At 37.9% G+C, this 25,302-nt stretch overlaps 1 protein-coding gene across 15 annotated transcripts in view; it reads right to left on the bottom strand.

Moving 5' to 3' along the window:
* Positions 1-25,302, bottom strand: part of R3HDM1 (R3H domain containing 1) — a 113,597-nt gene that overhangs the window by 28,978 nt on the left and 59,317 nt on the right. For all 15 annotated transcript variants that reach the window (XM_022569621.3, XM_089916034.1, XM_089916031.1 and 12 more), the window contains 2 exons: positions 13,030-13,184; positions 8,665-8,816 (listed from right to left, as the gene is read on the bottom strand). In XM_022569621.3, the coding sequence (XP_022425329.2) occupies positions 8,665-8,816; positions 13,030-13,184 (307 nt within the window). The remainder of the gene's footprint in view (positions 1-8,664; positions 8,817-13,029; positions 13,185-25,302) is intronic.

The raw sequence follows: 25,302 nt of genomic DNA on the forward strand, positions 1-25,302 counted from the left end.
CTACTTCAGGGTTTTTGTTTGTTTTTCTGGAGAGAAAAATGTTCTAAAATTGACTGTGGTGATGGTTGCTGCACATCTGTGAATATACGAAAAACTATTAAGCAGTACACTTAAGTGGGTGAATTGTATGGTATATGAATTTTACCTCAATAATGCTGTTTACAAAGAAGATAAATAAGGAAATAGCAGAACGGACAAAAATGGTGCATATGTAAAAGGTACACACAAAGAAGTCATATTATATGAAGTCATCCACAAAATGGTTGATGATTTAGGAAAAGTAATAGTATTCAAAACCCTACATAAAAATGTCATTGCTATCATTCATCTCTTCTCTTTATGGTTTTGCAAATATAATGACTGTTATTTCAAATTATTATTATTTCTGATGGGAGAATAGGACCCAGTGTATTCTTCTTAAGCAATAATTAGTTCACTTGAAAAGCAAGTCTCACACGTGCTACAGTTTTTAGTGACTACTAAAGATGATGTCATTGAAAATTTATGAATATTTGGCAAGGTGTGCTTTGGTTTTCTGCCTTTTTAAACCATCTGACGTCTTACTGCCAGTGACAGTCAAACAAACTTCCTGAACTTAATAACATTGCTTAGTAGACATGTGCTGTGTTCCCTGAAGATGCTGTAAGTAATCGATATAATCCATTTGGGGACTATAGTAGTCTGGGTATCACATGTTTAATTCTTTAATAATGAATTAAAGAGACTGAAGCAGGTAATAAAAAACAAGCACTCTGAATCTCATTAGTCCCAATGACTGATTCACCATCTGTGACAACCTGAGCGAATTTCACCAGAATTTAAACCAAATTTAATCAGCCTAGCAGAAAAAATAAAAATTAAAAATGAAAGTAAACTATTCAAAGGTTACTCCATATTTCTCTTGGATCAGTTTTGTTGGATTTTCCTATGAATAACAACATTTTTTACAACTTGTTTTTGGAGCAATTTTAATTTTGGGGGTGGATTATATTTGTGGTAAACCTTTTAGAGGTAGAATTACAGAATGAAAAAGTACAGCAGTTTCATGTTTTGTTAAATATCATCAGACTGATTTATAGAATCAGTTTTCATATACCTAGCACCCAGCAATGTTTGTCTCTCTGCTTAGTGTTAACTGTTTTGTCCTCCTTTTTTGGTTAAGGTTGCCTTAATTCTCATTTCTTAAGATTGTTGGGGAGAGTGAACATTTTCTCAGGTGATAATTTATTATTAGTTCTTGTCAAATGGGTAAACTACTTATTTCCATGAATTATTTGTAGAGTTCATTCTAGAACTCTACAAATAATTATCATTAATATTATCATTCTAGAACATACAGAAGTGATACAAATGCTTATAAGCTTTTATCAGACATCTGTCACATTTCCCCACATCTTGATGCTTTCTTTTTGAAATCTGTCTTAATGTAACTGTGCTGAATCTTTATATCAAAACAACCTTTAAAACATTCATCTACTCTTTGATAATGCACTTCATATCTTGAATCCTAAATCAGTGAGAAAAATAAAGCAGTCAGAAAAGTATTTTCATAAACTCTTCACCACACCTATCTACATACTAACATCTGAGCCCATGCACTCTGCTTTTCCTCCATTTACCATACGCAAATCCTCTGCATTTTATTTATGGCTAACCGACTTCCATTTGAGTGTTTACTCTCATCCGCCTTGAGGACCTTACAACTCTACCCCCTCTCTCCTATAGCAACACACCTCTTTCTGGTGTCTTTCATTTCAGCATGCAAACACTTCTTTTTTCAATTAAGAACAGGACACTCTCTCTTAACCTCATTTTCCCCTCCCATATACTACTGAAATTCAATGCTCCCTTCAGGGATGCAATTCTCAAAAGTTGTCTCTATTTAGTGTCTCCAGTTCCTCTCCTCCCATTCTCTTGCCCCTTATCTCTTAAAGTCTTCCCCCATAGTTAATGATTTTATTACCTATTTAGGGGTTTGAAATATATATACAACAAGAGTACCCAGAAATATATTATACATTTTAAAGAATTATAAGATGAAGAACTATGTAACCTCCATTTGGATTAAGAAAAGAACATCACTAAGTTTCCACAACTTTCCTCACCATGTACCTCTAACTATTGTATAGCAGTGCTCCACACGTAGGTTTAACTTTTTAAACGAATTGTTTCTGAAGGTGTTTTTTTTTTTTAATTACTGAGGTTTGAGAATTCTTCATATCCTCTCTACATAAGTACTTTTTCAGATATTTGATTTCCCAATCAGTATATTGTTTGACTTTTCATTTTTATTCTGTTGTGTAGCCAGTTTCCATCTGGTATAATTTTCTTACTGTCTGAAAGACTTCCTTTAACATTTCTTGCAGTGCAGGTGAGCTGGTGATTGTTTCAGTTTTTGCATGTCTGAAATAGTCTGTATTTCATATTTGTTTCTGAAAAATATTTCTACTGGTATAGAATTCTGTTTTTTCTCTCATAACCCCAAATACAGATGTTATACCACTGTCTTCTGGCTTGTATTGTTTCTAACAAGAAGTCTATCGAATTCTTATCTTGTTCCTCTATATGTAACGTGTCTTTTTTTCTCTGGCTACTTTTACAATTTTCCCTTTATAACGTTTTGAAAAGTTTCCTCCATATTTCTTTTGCCTGAGTTTGTTGAACTTTTTGGATATGCAGGTTTATGACTTTCATAAATTTTGAAACATTTCAGCCATTACTATTCAAATATTTTTTTGTCTGCCCTTTTTCTCTTTTTGGAGGATGCCAATTGCACATGCATTAGGCCCCCTGAAAAGCACTGATGCTCTGTTCATTATTTCCTAGTCCTTCTTCCTCTGTCTGAATTTTATACTGGCATTGTTTCAGTCAGTTTCAATTGACTGATTTTTCCTCATTATTGGCCTTATTAGTTTCTCACTTCCTTGCATACTTCCTAATTTTTGATTGGATGCCAGGCATTATGAATTTAACCTTGTTGACTGTTGGATATCCTTGTTTTTTTTTTTGTTTGTTTTGGCTGTGCTGGGTCTTCATTGCTGTGCGCAGGCTTTCTCTAGTTGCGGCGAGCGGAGGCTACTCCTTGTTGCAGTGCATGGGCTTCTCACTGCGGTGGCTTCTCTTATTGCAGAGCACAGGCTCTAGGTGAGCAGGCTTCAGTAGTCGTGGTGTGCGGGCTCAGTAGTTGTGGCTCGTGGACTCTAGAGCACAGGCTCAGTAGCTGTGGGGCACGGGCTTAGTTGCTCTGTGGCATGGTATCTTCCAGGACCAGGGATTGGACCTGTGTTCCCTGCATTGGTAGGCGGATTCTTTTTTTTTGGTGGTACGCGGGCCTCTCCCTGCTGTGGCCTCTCCCGTTGCGGAGCACAGGCTCCGGACGCGCAGGCTCAGCGGCCATGGCTCACGGGCCCAGCCGCTCCGCGGCATGTGGGATCCTCCCAGAACGGGGCACGAACCCGTGTCCCGTGCATCGGCAGGCGGACTCTCAACCACTGCGCCACCAGGGAAGCCCGCAAGCGGATTCCTAACCACTGTGCCAGCAGGGAAGTCCCCCTTGTATTCTTAAATAATATTTCTGAGCTTTGTTCTGAGCCACAGTTATCTGGAGACAATTTAATCCTTTTGGGTCCTGCTTGTTTAAGGCAGGACCAGAGCAACTTTTAATCTAAGGCTAATTGTCCTCCACTACTGAGACAGTATTCTTTTAAGTCCTCTACTCAATGCCTCATGTGTTATGAGGTTTTGACATACTGGCTGGTAGGAATTTAAACTCTTCCTGTCCTTGTGCGAGCTCCAGGGATTGTTCTGCCTGTTCCTTTTCAATGGTTCTTTTCCCTGCCTTGGGGAGTTTTTGCACATAAATGCACCAGTCAGCAATCAACTAAGACTCAAAAGGGTCCCACTTAGATCTCCAGAGCAACCTCTTTGTAACCCTCTTCTCTTCAGTATTCTGCCCTGCAAACTCTAAGCCACCTTGGCTTCCTGGGACTCCTAATTCCATCTCCTTAACTTAGACAGAGGGTCTTGCTTGGGTTCCTCCTCCCTGAGATGTGGCTAGGAAACTCTCCCCAGGCAGCAAGCTGGGGCAATCATAAGACTCACTTGTTTGTTTTCCCTCTCTGAGGGTTTACTGTCCCTCACCGCCTAACGAAAACTTTTGTTTCATGTATTTGTCTCTAGTTTTAAAGTTATGGTAGGAGGATAAATTTGGTTTCTATTACTCTATCATGGCTGGAAATGGAAATCAAGAGGATGTAGGTTTTTAAGATCCTTTCATCAACATGTCTGATATTGTCCCCAGCACTGATAAGTAAAACACAGGAGTTGTTTTACACAGGAGTGTGAAACACAAGAGTTGTTTTACACAGCAGTGTAAAACACACTCTCAATAGAAATTATTCACAAAATAAAATAAATAGAATATGCCAAGCGGGCACTTCCAACACAAACCTTTTCTGCTTCCTAAACTTGGAGTATCTCAGGGGATCGCTTGTTATCTAGGTTACCTATGGCCTGAAGAAATAACAAATAAAATGGCAAGCCATTCAAATTCTTGGGCTGTGAAGAAAGTCAGGATGGATTTTGAGAGCCAATTTGGAAAAGCTTAAAATTTACTTGAGGAAGAAAGCTGTAAAAATCTAACGAATAATTCAAAAGTGGATGGGAAGATTAAGAGATGTACTCCTTTTTCCTTATGTTTAAAAAAAAAACTAACTGAATTTCTCCTTACATAAGTTCTTTCCCTTCTTTCAAAAAAGTACTACCTATTTTTGAATAAATATTCTTCTTGACCTTTTATCTGTAAGGCTTCATGAACTGCAAAACTTGTAATTTCCTACTTAGAGTTCTTTATTTGTTATTTTGGCCACATTGTGGGGCTGGCTTATTTATTTATTCATTACAAATTATTTATTTATTTATTTATGGCTGCATTGGGTCTTCATTGCTGCATATGGGCTTTCTCTAGTTGTGGTGAGCAGGGCTACTCTTTGTTGCGGTGCACGGGCTTCTCATTGCGGTGGCTTCTCTTGCTGCGGAGCACGGGCTCTAGGCACGCAGGCTTCAGTAGTTGTGGCATGCGGTCTCAGTAGTTGTGGCTCATGGGCTCCAGAGCACAGGCTCAGTAGTTGTGGCGCACGGGCTCAGATGCTCCGCGGCATGTGGGATCTTCCCGGACCAGAGATTGAACCTGTGTCCCCTGCCTTGGCAGGTGGATTCTTAACCACTGCGCCACCAGGGAAGTCCCTGGTTTAATTTTTAAACCAGAGCTTATGAACAATGTAATTAAAAATATAGAAAATATAATGTCTAGAATATATGATTCTTAACAAAGTTCACATATTATGTGTACACTGAAAAATAACTTGAATGAAGACACCAAAATTTAACAGTGATTATCTCTGGGTGGTGAGATTGTAGCTGATTTGCTTTTTCACCATTTTTTACATTTTGAAAATTTTATATTTTCAAATTTTCTACAATGACTCTGTATTGTATGTATAATCAGGAAGACCCAAACAAGTTAAATAGAGAAAACACTCTTTTAACGGACAAAATGTAGATGCAGGAGAATTATTCTGCCCAATAGAAACTCACTGAGAGAGACTGAAAAATGAAAAGATTTTTGCATGAAATAACACCTCTCGTCCTTATTCTTTAAAGATATCTACTTAAAAATTATTAATCTAAAATAGAGACTTCCAAAAAAATAAAATAAAATAGAGACTTCCCTGGTGGTGCAGTGGTTAAGAATCCGCCTGCCAATGCAGGGGACAAGGGTTTGAGCCCTCGTCCGGGAAGATCCCACATGCCATGGAGCAACTAAGCCCGTGTGCCACAACTACTGAGCCTGCGTTCCGGAGCCCGTGAGCCACAACTACTGAGCCCGCATGCCACAACTACTGAAGCCCGTGCGCCTAGAGCCCATGCTCCGTGACAAGAGAAGCCACCGCAATAAGAAGCTTGTGCACCTCAACAAAGAGTAGCCCCTGCTCACTGCAACTGGAGAAAGCCCACGCGCAGCAAGCAAGACCCAATGCAGCTAAAAATAAATAAATAAATTTATATTAAAAAATTACTATTATCACTCATTTTTGGTGAGTTTACAAGAAATGGAATAGCAATAAGCATCCTCTTCCCTTCCTATTTAACATTATTTTTGTCCATATAACTTAATTTACTAATTAATTTTGCTGATAAATAAAAGCTGTTATATCCAATGAAGAGAAAATAAACATTCTGAAAAGGCAATGTTTTAGCACCAGAAGTAACTTTCTCATTACATTTTATTTCTCTAGGCTAAGTGTTAACAAATTCCCTTTTAATAACAACAGAAGGAAAAGTTCACTAAAACATGTGGTTCAGATTGAGACTCTGTTATTGACAATTATTTCAAAGGATGGCTGAGGCAAACAAAAAACCAAAATGCAAAACTAGAAGTTTAGGAGAAATTAAATGAATCCAAAACAGTTCCAGAAGTAGGACAAAGGGGACACTAGAGGGATACTAGTTTACAAAATGAGGAAAAACAGACTATGCAGATGGAAAAAGGAAAAAGACTTAAAAGTAGGTTTTCTTTTTCATTATTTCATAAAGATTCTGTGAAGCCTTTTTTTTAGAGTTCTGAAAAATAAAGTTTACAGTGTCTTCAAGTTCCCCTCTCTGTACGCTAGCCCTTTGAGATTGCAGATCAAAGACAAAAGTATATTCTCCTTTTGAGTGTCAAGATAAAAATGGGAAAATAAATGGTAATACAAAAAAATCCCAAATGGGAGCATTTTGAAAATATTATCCAACTAGCCTGCCCATTTTTGCAGACTGTAGGAATGAAATTAGATTTTTCTCTACATCATAGACAGAAATACCATGATTTGTTGTAAAACTAGTTTCTCTGACCGGTACATGGCTTGCTGAAAGTGACAAGACACATGATTTGTATCAGGCTATGCTAAATCCTCATAGTACACATAACAACACAATCCAATCCAAACACAAAATTGCCTCAGTGATAACTGATTGGTTGAGCTGAAAGTAAAGATAATTCAAATTCCACTTTTCTGCATAAGGAGCCGCCACAAGAAAATGGATTGCTAAGCAACTCAAGCTAAGGAAGACATTTTTCAGAACAAAGGCTCACTTAGTGTTCTTACAGAAATCTTATAATCTGATAATGTTTTAGTATAAACATGAGTGTTTGGATCAGGACCCTATAGCTTAGAGTTTAAGATATACTTTCCCCCTGTGAACAAACTGAGATTTATTATACTTGCTGGTATGGAGTAATCGACACAGTTTTACCTTAGGACACTGGGTCTTGGATGAAATTTTACAATGACAGATATTATGACTTTCTTGCAAATGTGTAAAATATTACTGGGTTATGGTGACTTGTGCATAGCTGAAGTGTACAGATGAAAAAAAGGGCTGGTTAGCATAGGTCAGTGAGTCTCAACTCTTATTGCCAGAAGAATCACCTGGAAGGCTTTAAAAAATAATGGGAAATTTTAACACAGTATAAATTTCTATTTTCAGGACTTCCCTAGCAGTCCAGTGGTTAAGACTCCGTGCTTCCATTGCAGGGGACGCAGGTTCAATCCCTGGTCTGGGAACTAAGATCCTGCGTGCTGCACAGTGAGGCCCAAAAAAAAATTTTTAAATTTTCACTGTGCAGCAGCTCTACCACAAAAGGGCTGGGGCTCATCATTGTATAAAACTCCAAAGTTGCCTGTGAGATTTCAACCAACTCGTTTAAAAAGCCTGGGCCTGTTCAGTTTGTGGCATCCACAGAGAGGAGGAAATATGTGAGTTCCTCAGGTGTGTATGTATGTGTGTTTATGACAATAAATAAAATGAGAGTCAAGTCCCCATTTTCCCAAACAGATTCAATGGAGCAAGTACTGCAACCCCTTCTTCACCTCTAAATACCATCTGTAACCATAACTGGGTGACAACCTCTTATTAGCAATTCTACCTTCAGACTCCGTATTAAAAAGAGCACCAAGGCTACTCTGGCAACCTTACAGAAATGTCATGAGAATAAATGAAAGACTGTAATCTACTCTGAACAGCAGACTAAAAGTACCCAACTCAAAGGAAGACTTTTTTTTTTTTTAACACATTAGGCTTATCAGAGAAGTTTCTGTTCTTTTAAGTTAAGTGGCTAATGGAATACTTCACGACTTGCTTTAATATAGACCTACTATCATTTGCTTCTCATATGCCTCCCTCCTCTTACTGATGAAAAAGGGGCTCCCCAGAGCCTGAAAGATTCCAGCAAGATATTTTGCTCTTGAAGTTATATACAGGAAATACATTCTCCCCAGACTCTTACAAAAACCTTAAATATTGACACATAAACGCTCTTAACTCTAAGATCTATGGCCAACTATTGATTCCACTTAGGTGAGTAAAAGGAGACTGGCCTACTACTTTCAGGCACGTGAGAGAAAATTTGATTCTCCATTGGTTTACATATGGAATGCCTTGCTTGTACTGATTTTGTTAAAAAAAAAAGTGCTAGATAAATAGATTGTATTGTAGTTTTTCTGTTCTAGATTAGAGAATGATCTCAGGTAATGCCCCTTAGGCAACTTTAAAATTAGCAACAGACCACAATCCTGATAAACAATGAGGAGCTATAAGATTAGGCTTTTTATTCATACTCACCTTAAATTATTTTGTTGGCCAGGTGGAATGATGCTATAGTAAACTGGCATTCCTGCTGTAGGCATAGATCCTTGATTAGACTGATTAGGGAACATAACAGGCTGTTGATAAGTCTGATGGGCAATTCCTTGAGAACCTTGAGGCAGTGAAACCTAAAATTTGAAAGGCAATTTAAAGGCAAAAACGTTCTTTAAAACCTTGCAAATGTTAATGTCTCCAGCCTCCATAAACTTTCAAGTGTGAGCAGTTAGGAATAAGGTAAAACTGCCAATAGGCTGTCCTGATAAGTTAGTTACAGCATTACCACTTTATTTCAATGTTCCTTTTAGCTGGTTATTGTTTTTTGGCTAGCATTTATCAATAGTACAGTAGGCTAGGAGTTATGACTCACATCCCAAAGTAGAAGTTATCTTATTATTTTTATTTTAAAAATTTATTTATTTAATTTTTGGCTGCGTTGGGTCTTTGTTGCTGCACGCGGGCTTTCTTTAGTTGCAGGGAGCCAGGGCTACTCTTCGTTGTGGTGTGCAGGCTTCAGTAGTTGTGGCAGGCGGGTTCAGTAGTTGTGGCTCGCGGGCTCTACAGCACAGGCTCAGCAGTTGTGGCACACGGGCTTAGTTGCTCCGCGGCATGTGGGATCTTCCTGGACCAGGGATCGAAGCCATGTCCCCTGCACTGGCAGGTGGATTCTGAACCAATGCGCCACCAGGGAAGTCCCAGAAGTTATTTTAAAAAAGAAACAGTTTCCAAATAAGGATGACCCTTTCACATGGGAAGAGTAATGCAATTTACCTCAGGTAGAGAGAAGTAAAACTCAGATAGGGTACTAGTGAGATACACTGGATCAGAAAGTGTGAGCTCTGAAGCTTAAGATATCTAGATGTGATACTGACTCCATCAACTTTACTATATATGTGACACTGGGCAAACGACTTAACTCAGATTCTGAGGCCCCAGAGTTCATTATCTGCAAAAACAGGATGCCACCTCCACCTCAGGAGGGGTATTATCTCCATTATAATCTCCATTTACAGGATCTAGCACAGCAGGCATCTGATGAACAGTGGATCTTTCAGTTCTCTGTTTTCCACATTCATCTACATAGAAACCCCATGAACATAATCAGGACTTCCCTGGTGGTGCAGTGGTTAAGAATCTGCCTGCCAATGCAGGGGACACGGGTTTGATCCCTGGTCTGGGAAGATCCCACATGCTGTGGAGCAACTAAGCCCACAAGCCACAACTACTGAGCCCTCACGCCACAACTACTGAAGTCCACAGGCCTCGAGCCCGTGCTCTGCAACAATATAAGACACTGCCATGAGAAGCCCGCGCAACACAACCAGGAGTAGCTCCTGCTCACCGCAACTACAGAAAGCCCGCGCACAGCAATGAAGACCCAACGTGGCCAAAAATAAATAAATTTAAAAAAGAAACACAAAAAAACACATGAACATAATGGATTCATTTCTCTAGTTTCCAGTTTCTAAAATAGAGACCACAACGGCATAATGGTTTTGTAATTTACAAGTGCACCACAGTAGTTGCATTACAATGATTTTGGTAAATAAAGCCTGTGTCAAAGCTTCTGATGATGATGTCAGCAACAGTAGGAACAGTGATGACAATCAAAGTTAACATTACCGAGTACTTACTACCATGTTCAGGTTCTGTCCCAAGAACTTTATGTATATTATTACATCAAGTCTTCCTAACAACCCTAAGAAATTACTTTTATCATCCTTGTTTTATAGAAGGGGTTAAAAATTGAGGTTAATAACTTGCCCAAGGTTGTATAGCTAGTAAGGAGAAAAGTCGGGGTCTGAACCCATGCCCACTGGCTCCAGAGCCTTAGTTCTTTAACCACTTCATCATTCTCTATACCTGGGCTCTGTGATTTATAAGTTGATGATTAACTTCTAAGTCTTGCCTATATAACATGTTTCTAAACTAGTAACTAGTCCTTTCAAAATACACAGTAATCTCTTAAACTACTTTCAATTTGGCTCAGCAGCAAAGATAAAGTTGTTGGTTTGATTTATCCAATTTTTTATGACAAAATATATTTCAGTCTTTTTGTCTACTGAGGCAGTGTAACATCCTAAGATTATTTCTGATTGTATCTAAGTTAGTGTATATGCAAGATCTAGGAAAAATGGCAACTCAATCTAGATGATTTAAGCTACAGAATAAATTTGTAACTAGTGGTAAAGAAAAAAACTGAAGTACCAAAAGAGAGGAAACCGTACTTGAGAATGTACAGCCGCAGAATATACTCTACTCAGTAGATGACTTTTCAGGCTTATTATTTATTTGTTAATTTAAAATTTTATTTTTATTTTTTCAGCCGTGATGCACGACTTGCAGGATCTTAGTTCTCCGACCAGGGGTTGAACCCAGGCCCTTGGCAGTGAAAGCGACGAGTCCTAACCACTGGACTGCTAGGGAATTCCTTCGGGCTTATTTTTTAGATGACAGTTTATTACCACCTAGCTTATCTAACCAAATGTAGTAGGAAGCATGAAGCAGCCTGTCATTCACTGCTTATCAGAGCAATACATCTCACAGTCATTCACCCAGTGGAAGGATTACATGAAATACCATGAGAAAATAATTTATAACTTGTAAAAAAGTATGCTATAGAAATGATAATAACTGTCTTAGCTCTGAAACACTTTCAGTATCTAGCTCCATTTTTAAAAACTACACTAACAAAGATGTAATTTATTTTAAACTTATATTTCTTTTTTTTATAGTTAATCCACCAGTTAATTTTCCAGTGTTATACTAATCTTTCTTTTATTTATTTGTTTGTTTATTTATTTATTTAGTCTAGTCTGCACCGGGTCTTAGTTTTGGCATGCAGGATCTTTAGTTGCGGCATGCGGACTCTTAGTTGCAGCATGCATGCGGGATCTAGTTCCCCGACCACGGATTGAACCCGGGCCCCCAGCACTGGGTGCACAGAGTCTTACTCACTGGACCACCAGGGAAGTCCCTAAACTTATATTTCAAGGGAGATCTTATTTACACAGTGCCTGGGCATCTAACAGATGCTCAGCAGACTAGATTAGGTAGCATGACCAGGGTCCTTGAGAAGGGAGAGCTCCTGGCTTGGTAGTGATCCTGTCTAATATCTAGCTACAGAGGAAGTAGGGGATGGGCAGTCTCCTGGGCCTTGGCTTAAGCAGGGTGGACTGGAGTAAAAAGCATGGAGGGTTTGAGAGAAAAGAAAGATATAAAATCTAGTTTCAGGATGTATCTTCTTTTTTCCTTAGTTGCTTTCTATTATCAAGGGGCTTCAAAAGTAGACATATTCTTAGTGCTCAAAAGTCCTCAACAATTCCACATTTTACATTTTAATTACAATTTTCATTTTCTGGAATTACAAGAATATGCTACCTCCTTTGCTCATATCCTTCCCCATCCTCAGAATGCCTTAACTAATTTATGCCCGTAATTTTCTTTTAAGAGCTGATTAAAGGTTTATACCTTTCTAGAAGACTTCTGTATTAAGTCCCTAACCTATTCATGGCCATATTTCACAATTCCTTCAGTTAGTGGTCTGTATATTATCATCAATTTGTTGACCTGTGTTTAGATGTACATTTATCTTCCCAGCTAGATTATTTTTACCTTGTTGAGATGAATGACAACGGCCTTTGGATTTCTTAACATTGCAGTCAGTTATGGGAAACCATGAGGCTAATAAAACAAACTCACTCGCAGGTTATTCCAGAAAGGTAAAGGAAGGTAAAATAAATTTCTGGAAATGTGCCATAGATGGGCTAAAGAAATCTGACTTATTCAAGAAACAGTAGGTGTTTCTACTTTAGAACTATAAATTAAAATCCATGACATTTTCAATACATGACATACTCTTCCTTTTTTTGATTTAGTGAGGGGGAAAAAGCTCAGTTCCAGCATGGGAAATTGCACATCCTTCTCTATTCTATAAATACTGACTTATAATCTGTACTGTATTTCATATACCTACCTCTACCTTTATTTTTCCCTCCCATTCCATTCTCCTCAAGAGATTTTCTAAGGAGCTGAAGAACAGAATAAGACACTTGCTCATATATTGATACTTATGTATTGAATAGCTGGAAACACAGACAATGCCAGAAAAATCTACTTCTCAAAATTAATATGGTTCAGATATTTTTTTCTAAGTTAATGAAGTGAACGAATGATGCAATAAGTGAGGACAGAACAAAGCTGCAATGACTAATAAAACTCTTAAGACTATAAAGTTATGTATTACAGAAGCATTTTCCCCATATTAAAAGGAGAAGAATGTAGCTACACATTTTAGTTATTCAAAATCCCCTCTACCCAATGCAGGTAAGAGCGACCACGTACCTGATATGATGGCACTGAAGGATAGGGGATGACCACTCCTTGAATCTGATTTCCAATGCTGTTGGGCTGGCCACCAACTAGGCTCTGACTCTGGGGTTGCTGAACTCCAACTATCCCCTGGTAGTTTTGCTGCTGGTTGGGCATAACTTGATAACCTGTAATGGCACAGTGAGTTAAATCCTGCTTTGAATTTAATTTATTTCACTAGCAGTATGTTTTTGTATTCTAAGCAAGTACTTTGTGTTCTAAGATGACAGAGTTTTGTTTAAACAGCAAGTCTCAAAAATCTTCTGTTATGCGAGCTAACATTTAAAAGGTTTACTATGTAGGTAACCCAAGTCAGCTACCCTCTCCGCCCTCCCAAAATAACACTCAAATAAAGTTTGGGTACAAAGATTTCCTTTGCAGTTGAGGAAATTTATAGGGCCACAGACTTGGTTTATATACACAATTACTAGTTAGTGTATAGTACAGTCTGTTATTAAAAATAGTTTCTGTGGGCCAGGACTGGCTACATAATTTGTGGGACCCAGTGCAAAAGCAAAATGCAGGGCCTCTTGTTAAAAAATGGAGAGTTTTGAGTTGGTAGTAGTAGAACTAGTCCTTCTGGAGACTGAAAATAATGGCAGGGGGGGAACCACTTTTATAGAATAGTTGTATGTTTGAAAAACCACACTAAGATACGAATCCTTATATTAGGAATGTGTCAAGGGCACAAGGAAAAATTGAGTTACCGAGCAATTTTTAAGGTTATTTCCCTATATTATTAAGGTCACTTAACAGAGGAACCGATCATTAGAGGGGTTAAGCAATCTGCCCAAAGTTCACAAATCAAAAACCTAAGGGACAGTTCTTCCTAAACTGAAGGCACTGTTGGTAATTTAACTAGTAAGTTAAGAGTATAAACATACTTTTATTAAGTGAGTTTATCAGTTATTTAAACAAGAATCCACAATGATAAGCTTTGAGTAGTGAATATGAATTGTACAATATGTGTCTCCTGACCCTAAGAGGATTCCTTTAAGTAAACCAGTTAGCTCAAGACTTATGTAAATTACTAAAAACTACCACAAATCCTCTTTTTGTTTTTTTTATAAGAGAAATATAAATAACTGACCTTCTAATCAGGGTATCTAAAAAGCTTCTACAAAGATAAACCTAACTATGGCATTGCCTATACAAACTTCCACAACTAAAGGTCAGCGAAATGATTTCTCTGATAGCACCATAAATCTCTTCTGCTACCTTATAAATATCAAGATTTCATCTCCATCCTTATTAATTCCTAAAGCAACAGGAATGGCAAAGATCCCATCTCAGGTACTGATTGTAGACAAGGGTATCACTCACTGCAGTTGCCTGGAAGCCTCAATGATTCCACTCAATGGCTAAATAATTGAATAAATTCTAACATCAACCTTCTCTAAAGATATGAATACAAAACATATCCGGTAACTAAGCAACATATTAACAACAAAGTAAAAATCAAGTACAAATCCAGTTATAGTGAATACTTTAATAGTGAAGGGTTTTGCTGTTTCTGAAACATTTCTCCCTGTGAAATTCCTATAGTCCTCAAATCTGGTGGTAAAGAAGCTTCTTTCTTTCTTTTTTTTTTTCCTGGTACGCGGGCCTCTCACTGTTGTGGCCTCTCCCGTTGCGCAGCACAGGCTCCGGACGCGCAGGCTCAGCGGCCATGGCTCACGGGCCCAGCCGCTCCGCGGCATGTGGGATCTTCCCGGAGCGGGGCACGAACCCGTGTTCCCTGCATCGGCAGGTGGACTCTCAACCACTGCGCCACCAGGGAAGCCCAAGAAGCTTCTTTCTTGCTCCTTAGCCTAATAATTAACAACCAACCCTATTTTCAGCTTACCAAATAACAAGTATTTCAAATTCATACTCTAAAGTCCAAATATCATCGAAACGTACACTGACACATTTCCACCCCTAGGAAAAGAAAGGGCAGGAATGGAAATGGGATGTGAAGACCCTTTTTTGTGTTGGAAACACCACCTCTCATCCACACATACATCTATTGCAGGGTCAGAATTTGGGCTCAGCTCTTTATAGACTGGGAAAGTAACTTCTTACAATGGTCTTGTCCGAATTACAGTCCACTAAAATTAAAAAGAAAAATGTGACCACCTAGCAGAATTCACTGTAACATAATGTGACTTAAATACCTTGACTTAAATAGTCACGTCCCCCTAAGAAACTCAAGTGTTTTTCAAACTATTTTTGTATTTTATTCATTGCCAGTATTTGGAGGTTCACCTTGTTTGCCTCCTGCCTGCAACTCCCTCTTATGAAAAGAAACCTGACACAGAAAACTTCAATACATAGCTATAGATTTCATGACACAGTGGTCTAACGCAGCATCACATGGACACTACACCATGGAATTTACACCGATAAATTTCCAATGGTATTTTAGATTCTTTAATGCAACCTTAACTCCACTAATATCCATTCCTACGAATGTATATATATATATATCTCCACACAAACATCACATTTTGAAAATGTGCAACATAACATAAAATCTAAAACATCTGACTCTAGCACCTCATTTGTCATAGACGGTTATGTAAAGATGCTGTGAGCTCAAGATGTGCCTGGAGGGTGATAAAAGGTGAGTGAAACACGGTCCCTATCTTTGAAATTAGGCATTCTTAGCCATGACACCATAACAGAAGAGCAGAATAAACAGGGCATTATGAAATTAAGAGGGAGACGTTAATCCTGGCTGGTATTCACAGAGGAAGTAACATATGAGCCTGGACTTAAAGAAAAGGTCTGGACAAAGTAAAAAACATGTTTGAGGAACAGGGAAGAAAAGTGGAAGATGAAGGCAGAATATTGGTGGAGAACCAGAGATTTTACAAATAGAAAAGCAGTGAGAACTACTAAGAGGTTCCAGATTTTAAAGATTGTGAAAGTAGAAAAAATAACTAATATTAGTACTTCATTCAGAAGTAGCACAAATAAACTGGGAACATGTTTTTAAATAACAGTGGAGCTAATAAAAATAAGAATGTCAAACACTTTAAAAGAAAATACCTTCCTAAGAAGCTCTCTTATTAATCTTTTTTTTTTTTTTTTTTTTGTGGTACGCGGGCCTCTCACTGTTGTGGCCTCTCCCGTTGCGGAACACAGGCTCCGGACGCACAGGCCCAGCCGCTCCACGGCATGTGGGATCTTCGCCGACCGGGGCACGAACCCGTGTTCCCTGCATCGGCAGGTGGACTCTCAACCACTGCACCACCAGGGAAGCCTTATTCCATATTTCTTAAAACTCGACAGGTAATATAAAATTGTTCTTGTTAACTGTTCTCTCATGGCTTGTGTACACGTTTAAAAAACCCCCCAAATAGAAATGGTGTGCTTTTTAAGGGCAGGGTTAGAAGCTTTTAACACCCTACCCACCCCGTTAAAGGAAAAAAAACCCAAAATATCCATATCGGTTATCAAGCAAATAAGCCAAAAAAGGGGGCACTTAATATTTATACTTACTAAATAAACAGCGAGGAAGAACATATTCTTAACAGAATGGAATCAAAATAACACATCCTTCTACACAAAACCAGGCTGACTGAGAATGAATGGCCAGTTTCTCACTGTCCACGTTTAGCGAATGGCTTTTGATAGCCAAAGCAGTACTTAAGTTTTAAGATAACATGTTTATATAATAAGGTTAAACATATTTGCCTTTTCATTAAAATGAAACTTAATCCCATGAATACAAATCACCTCAGTCTAGAATCATGGATCACTCATTATGCCTCTCCTTAAAAAATGCATAGCATGGGGCTTCCCTGGTGGCGCAGTGGTTGGGAGTCCGCCTGCCAATGCAGGGGACACGGGTTCGTGCCCGGTCCGGGAAGATCCCACGTGCCGCGGAGCGGCTGGGCCCGTGAGCCATGGCCGCTGAACCTGCGCGTCCGGAGCCTATGCTCCGCAACGGGAGAGGCCACAACAGTGAGAGGCCCGCGTACCGCAAAAGAAAAAAAAAAAAAAAAAAAAAGCATAGCAGCCGAATCACAGTAATTTTCATGTAATTAACCTCAAAGTGTTTACTTGATAAGGAAGAAAAGAACTGTTTTAGTTTATATCTAATATGTAAAGCTTGAAATGAAGGTTTAATTTGAACACTGCTGGGGAAAAAGGGACATTAAAAACACCTTTGAAAAAGCTTTATTTGATTATAAAATAGGTTTTTATGGAAGAAAATTTGGAAAATACAAAAAAGGGGAAAAGTCAGGGTGGAAAAAACCATTTTTGCATAACAGTCACTTGTAGATAATCACTATTTACATCTTGTATATATGGTTAACCTTATTTTCCCTGCATAGGTAGCAACATACATACCCACTTACATTGTTTATAGAAATGGACCATATGACACATTCTGTTTCAAAACCTTTCTCCATGCAATGTTTCCATAGCTAATCAATAGGGCTTGTACAAAGCTATGGGAAGGAAGCGTTTAAGTAAATTTTCTTAGAACATATTTAGACCTCAAGTTAACAATAAAAGGATGAGAAAAAAACTCAGCTGATCTGAACTCTCTACTGCCTTTTAGGAAGAAGGCATGTGTCAAGAAGGTTACAAGACAAAAAGACCAAGTATTTTAGGACAGATTATGTCAGCTTCTGGTTTCCATTCTGCAACCCAGCCCAAACACAAATTTAGCCCAAATCCCTAAGCATTTTCATTCAGAATACTACACAATTATCATTTCTTCGATAGCACCGACAAGGCAATAATAGTAGCTAACATTTACACGACATCCACTAGGTTTTAGGTACTGTTCTAAGCACTTTCATATGCTAACTCTTTTACTGCTCCCAATCTCATGAAGTCTTACTATCTCCATTTTTCAGATGAAAAAAAAAACCAAAAGCACAGAAAGGTTCACATTTTGTCCAAGGTTACCAGCTGTTAAGTGCTGTAGCTGGGATTTGCACATAGTAGTCTGATTGTAAACTTTACTTTTCTCGGGGAAAAATGCTGAAGTAGAAAGAGTACTACAATAACACTGCTCAAATAAGCAGAACACTTAAACACCTGACCTCCTTCCATTTTCTGAGAATTTTGGTTAATGAAGACTTTTACTGTAGTTTAACAGAAGTTAAACAGAGTCTAAGTCTTAACAGAAATTTAATTATAGGAAAACAAAGAATTATTGTAAATAGTCAATCAACCAGGAAAGTTTTTTTTTTTTCATTTGAAGATTATTTGTGAGTATTAAGTGTTGTTACCTAAAACAGAATCAGAGTGAAAGGTGGCTGAGCAGTTAGTCCAGACTGGAGCTATACAAACTTCCGGGCTGAAAACAAGACCAGGTGTCACAGGGTTTCCACTACTCCCCAGATGCATGGTTTGTGACCTCTTTATTTCAAGGTTACATTTCTTTGTCTCATTATAATAAGATTTCACATGTATATAAAACAACTGGGAAGGGGAAGACGACGCTCAAATGGTGACATAGTTCAGGTTCCATGTTCCCTGGTCTGGGTCTCTCACTCAGCCTGAGCATTTCCATGTCAATCTCCAATGTTCCTCTTTGGGTTTTAGCTTTGCTATTTTACCTCAAAGCCTGCCTTTACTCAAAACGTATACTCTCCTGCCATATTCCGGATGAGTATACAGAAGATTTCTCCAGCAGAATTTTCATAAATGTGGCTCTCCTCTCCATCAAGTTGAACTGCTTTGCCAAGAAGGGAGCTTTTACCAATGGGGCAATGCCAGCTTTAACCTGGACACTGTGTATATAAAGGGGCATGTCCTGTAACAGGGGTGAGCCCTTCAAGTTCTTGTGAAGCAATGGCTCTTTTCTACATACTGAATAAGCTTTACATTCATTTTTACATTCCAGGCAGGAAAACCCACGAGGTTTGAGGTTTGAACCACACTGAACAGGAAGCTGTCAGGGGCTGAGGAATCTTTCTAACTTAAAAAAAAAAAAAAAAAAAGCAAAAAGCATCATTTAACATTTGATACATTGTATGGCTGGTATCCCAGGAAGGAAATTCTACTGGCATTAGGACAAGTACCTGAACTGTTTTTCAAGAAGTCATGATGTTTGATCACTCATTCCAATACTTACGACAAACAACAGTCCAGTAACCAGTTGCAAAGTATATAATTTTAGAGTATACTCTCTAAAGAACATGATATTAAATGCTGCAAAAAGATTACTGGACTTTTTTTGAATGACATAAGACCATGGGATCTATGTTGGTTATTAAAGTTACTATAATCACAAGCAAAACTAGAAATATTCACTTGGAAAGCACTAAAAAAGACAAGAAATGCACAACATCATTCTACTAATCCAATTAAAGATAAGCCCCTTACTATTGTTTATGCAAGACAAAATCATTAATAGTTTATTAGCAACATAAAGGACCATGTAATTACAGACATGCCTCACTTAAGCACACTTGCTTAATAAAATTTACATCTTAAAGGACTGTTCAAGTTGCTTTAAACCTGTGTTTAAACATTCACGCTGCAGAGCATCAACTGTTACAGTGGCACTTATTAGAGAGAGAAGTGGCACTGTGCTTCAGGTTCATTATCTAAGTATTCAGACCAAAGGAAGGGAGGGACATAGCTCTGATAGTTTCAAAAGTATAGTTTGAAGACTGCCAAGTATGAGAAAAAAAATCCAATGATCTGGAAAAGAGGGAGAAGGTTGAAGATTAGGAAGGGTAAAGTAGATTCCTAGAGAATGAAAAGTACCACTATGTTTGAAAAATGCTACAAGAAGAGTATTTCCAGTATTCTAACGCTCAATACATCCCCAACTTGGCTACTACCTAAATTATTCTTTCCTCAATAAAGAGTGTTTCAGTACATCATAATTAAAAAAAAAAATCCCTCCTGTGATATATCTGGATTTAACCTGGGTGTAAGAGGAAAATAGAATATCTTTTATAGAAATTTGTGAGTATTGTGGGATAGCGTCTATTTTGTAAAGCAAGCAATGCCTATATTAAGTGATACCAAACAACAGAATATAAACACCCAGATCTTAATATAAGGTATTATTTAACACTGACATTCTCCTTTGTTAAAGGACTGCACTGTGGCAATATTATCCCGTTTCTTCCAGCACTTTCAGAGGAAACCACAATCAATTTTGCAAGCTGAGAGAACTAGGACAATATAAATTGATGGCTCAGGCTCTTCCCCGGAGGGCTCCAAAGAATATTCTATTTTTAACTCTCTTTCACTTCAACAGAGAAGAGAGCAAGAAGGAAACACAGTGCTCAGCAGAAAAGTATTGCACCGGCTTTAACAGGCTAGTTTTATTTTATACAGGTGATCTCAAATAGCATTCGTGTTAAAGGAAAGCATTCTTAATAATACGGATTAGACATAATTAGAAAGATAATAAAAGAAATTGAAGAAGTGCTTAGTCAGAACAGCCATTTAATAAATCTAAGGTTATTTCATTTAACAGTATTATTAAATTTTTTCAAGACTGAATTTGTACAGCAGAAGCACTGTCAGGGTAGATTCTTCCTTTTTTGGATGAGCCATTTTGCCAACTTTAAATTTAATTGTAACTAGGTATCTACAAGACAGTTTGTGAGAACTGTTTCCAAATCACCAAAATCTCAAGTTTGTAATCTGGTTTGTCTTATGTTTGCGGCACTATTCTAGTGAGCAGGCAAGTTCAACTAAGGATAGTCTGTTAGGTGAATGTGGAAGAACACACAGCTGCCAGCACATCTTTGCTATTCTTCTCCTCTATCACCCTCTGCTCTCCTACTTCTGTGCCTGAAATAAACATAAATACAAACATAAAAAACAAATCTAATAAAAACAGCCACACAGAGGTTATAGCTCAAAGCTATTTAAATGACAGTCCTGTGGAAGAGGGCATACGACTCAAGGAAATCTGTGGGTACTTACCAGATACATTTGGCTCCAGTGGCGGCAGGTTAATGGAGAAGGGAAAAGGGAAATAGGTGGATTTGTAGGTAATATACAATGTTTAAGTCTGAGCTGGTCAGGCAATGCTAAGAAATGTTTACAGAAACAATGAAAAAACAAGGATAGTCAGCGCTACCACCCAGCAATATAAATACAAAATTCCTATTACTCAAGTCAAAAGTTGTCAGTAAAGAAATTGACTGTGTAGATAGAGTCCCTATTTGACATAAGTAAATCTCTTATCAATATCACCCCTCCTCCACTTATCCAATAGGGCCCTTTCTTCCTTGCTTGCCTTTTACAGCCTGGTTACTTTTAAATTTGTGCCCTGCAATGCTGCCAGTATTCTGTGCACCTTACAGACTATTTAACCTGAAATGTTCCTCCTGTGGTTGTGGTTCATCAGGACCCTACTGTAGTCTGCTGGTTGGAAAGCTAAGATTAAAGGTATACATGCATTGATAATATTTGAATTTAACAGAGGTTGCAAAACTAAAATGATATTTAGTTCTATGAAGTCATTTTGCTTCCCACATGCATACAATATCACAGTTTGGAAAAAAATTAAATTCTATCCCTTCAAATAGCTTCAAATGCATTTACATGTCTTAGGTCCATTTAATGGCATGCATAATAATATTCCTAAAAAGTTATTTAGCAACAGGGAAAGAGATGTATTTGACTTTTGCTAATGAGTCTGGCATGCTTAAGACATTAAACTTTTAAGAAAAGCTCCAATCAAAATTAATCTGCCATTCAAATCTGCTTTGGAAAAGAAATTAAAGCAATAGCTTTCATGAATTTTTAAAAGATAAATATATTAAGCCAAGGTTGTCACTTAAATTCAAATCCCTATTTCTGAGTATGATCCATGATTAAAAGGCATTACAATTAATGGAAAATATAAGCAAATGTTAATATACTTTAATACAGCATTAAAAAGAAAAAAAAAAAAGGGCAGTGGAAACCTGAGTAAAAAGAAGCCAGGAAGCAGCTGAAAAAGAGACCGGTTCACTGTGAGAAATGTAAACCTCTCAGACAGTGCTACGGCCCCGAATCCAACAGCTCAGGAACAAGGCCAATTATTGCAAAATATTCAACATATATGGTGAAGCTGCAAACTTTTCAAAAGAGTCATAAGAATGAAAGCAGCTGCATAGAAAACAGCCAGGCCTCATAAACCTAAAATCTTTGCTACAATTACTACCTGCAGGAAAAGTTTCTTTATAGTATACCAAGCTTCTTATATGTAGTATACTTCATAGTATTCGAGCTGTAAATTTTATGATAAAGGGTTAAGATAACAAATCCATATCACTGCAGCTGGCAAGTAACCAGATCTTTTGAGATCTTTGCTTGTATGGCTCCAGTTCTGACAGTATGTCACTAAGCTACTGCACACCAGTTCTCCAATGTTCCACCTTTCTGAACTAGAAATGACTCACATAAGACAGACACACAGAATCATGGAATTTTAGAGTACACAGAGGCTTCAACAGACGATACAGTAAAACTCCTTTACTTTGCAAGTGAGTAAATGGAAACCCAGAGGCTTTAAGTGATACACCTAATACCACTTAAATACAAATAAGGGTTGTCAGGATTTGACTCCTATTTTGTTTTCTTTCATGTTATATAATACATTGTCCAAAAGGCCTTATGTAGCCAGAATTTCTTCTGCTTCTGTTGACAGGGGCTGACTCAACCTTGTTTTAATGACCATAGTAGTTTTACATTCATAACAAAGGATTTGTACATTTATTCCCCAGCAGTAATGTTAGTACTGATTTCAATTCAGTCCCCATAATAGATGGGTTTATTGTCAAGGAGATCAACAACTAGTGCAGTTCTCTGGTACACACTTGCATGGAAGACCAAAGGCATTTTATCCTTGAGATATTTCCCCAACCTCCTTCCTGCCCCCAAAAGGGAAAATAACAAAAAATCCTATATTTCTATTGCCCATACCCTACCTGATCTAAGAATATTTGATTCAATTGGGTTCGTTAATTTAGGGCGAAATTTCTTTAGAGTCATATACAAACATTTAAGAATTATTTTTTTGTATGTACCTCAGTGAAAAAAAATTGTTCCAAGTTTATCAATGCTTTCATCATTTGGCTGAATTATTAGTTTCATATGTAATAAAACAATATGCTTCTTGACTAAATGTTATTTGACAAGAAAAAGAAAAGGGATGTAACAAATTATTTCTAATTTTAATCAGATGGGGATGATGGAATGTAGAGAAATATTACAAGGAAAAAAAATAAAAAATGAAATCCAAAAAGTATGATGTTTGCATATAAAAATGTAAATTACTGAGAAAGAAATTGCTATAAATCTGTACAGAAAATCAGAACAAAAATTTCCTGTGTCCATTTCCCAGTGCATTTCACTTTTCTGTTAGGAGACACACAAACATAAACGCACATTTTTTCTGTCAAGTTTGACATAAAAAATAACCGTTGGCTAACAATAAAAAAATCTTTAGATTATATAATCATCCAACTCCTACTAATTCTACAAAGAGGTGCAGTATAATTACCAACACAATACGTGGCACTGGCACAACTGAACTTTTTCTTTAACGGGAAATTTTCTCTTCTACTTATTAGCATAACAGCATTTCCTTCGCTTTCATGTAAGGGTGCTCTGAGGATTTATTTCTCTTCTATTCTTCAAACTGAATGACATGAAACCAACTCTAGTTATAAAGTGTTATATTATGACTGACTCTTTTTTTTTTTTTGCGGTACACGGGCCTCTCCCGTTGCAGAGCACAGGCTCCGGACGCGCAGGCTCAGCGGCCATGGCTCACGGGCCCAGCCGCTCCGCGGCGCGTGGGATCTTCCCGCACCAGGGCACGAACCCGTGTCCCTTGCATCGGCAGGCGGACTCTCAACCACTGCGCCACCAGGGAAGCCCATGACTGACTCTTAAGAGTCAAACACAATGTCAAAAGTCATTCAGACACACGCACTTTTCTGTGCCTGTACTGTCTAGATGCAATCTGACTGACTGTTTCCTTCCTTCTCACTACAACCAGCATTAGGAAAAACCCCACAATTGAAACATCACCGATGACAAACATATGCCATCTGTCATGTAGATATTTTGGTCCTGAATTAGGAGGCGTAGCATTTACAGTTGCTGTCCATTAAGTGGGAATATTTTTGAAAGAGAGGCATTTGCATGAGCACACTGGTCCTACCTGTGATTAAAAGTTTTAATTTTGTAGGCAGTTTGACAATGGAGAGGAATAAAAATTTTGCCGTGAAAAAGAACAGAACTAAGAAGCCCACACAAATATAGAACAAAGTTTCTTTGCCTGCCTCATTAATAGGGTGTACTAATGAACTAATAAATTAATTAGTCACATGCAAGATATTTGAATGGGGAAAGTTAAGACAAATTTTTTTTTATTATCATAACATTAGCTGTAATCTGTATGGTAATTTTGGAAGAAAAAAATCATGACAATTATGATATGAAAAGTCAGTCATGGAGGCTCAGGAAAACTTAGGAAATAATTTCTATTAGAATAAAACAACAATGTATTTAAAGTTAGTGAGCAGTGTCATCACCAATGTGCCCAGGTATAAAGGACAGCTTCTGATGCCTTTCAAAATTAGAGAATATACTAGTTTAGGTTATTTGAAGTAGAATGTATTATTAAAGTTTAGGAACAGAGGACAAATTCTAAGTTGGCCAAAATGACCATTGTATACACTCAACATCCTTTGGAAGAACATTGGTCACACATACAATACAAGGCCAGTAACATGAAAAAGGGAAAAACCTACACATTAAGTACAAGACAACTCCTGAGAGCAAGACTGAGGACCTGTAGGTTCCCCTGCTGGGGAGATATAAATAAGAGTAATATCTGGTAAAGGAAGTTGATGAGGCACAATGATGAGTGAAGACTGCACAAGTGAGGAGAGGCAAGAACACTTCTCATCAGACCGCCCAGTGCAGATGTCTTTCTCCTGAAACTGTGGAACCCCTCAAGAGTTCCACACATTATCAAGAGCAAGAAACTGCATAAGTAGAGGTGGAGGGTTATGTGGCCTCAGCTAATCATGTTGACATAGTCTGAGCACCCTCAAACGGCGACAAGCAGCTAAAAAGGATTCAAAGAAACCAATAAAAATTCTCCTTCAACACCTAGAGTTATAAAAGGCTGAAAAGAATACCTTCATTAAACATCTGGGGCAGAAGTACACATGTAGGTGGGAAGCATAGAGAGGAATGAGTTCAGTCAAATTAGTAAAGTAGCTTTTATACTGAGATCACAGTTGTTTCCACGGAATGCTTAAAGAA

Source organism: Delphinapterus leucas, chromosome 8, assembly GCF_059928025.1.
Source record: "Delphinapterus leucas isolate spDelLeu-1000000601 "Yukka" chromosome 8, BTC_Dleu_Yukka2, whole genome shotgun sequence".
Lineage (NCBI taxonomy): Eukaryota > Metazoa > Chordata > Mammalia > Artiodactyla > Monodontidae > Delphinapterus > Delphinapterus leucas.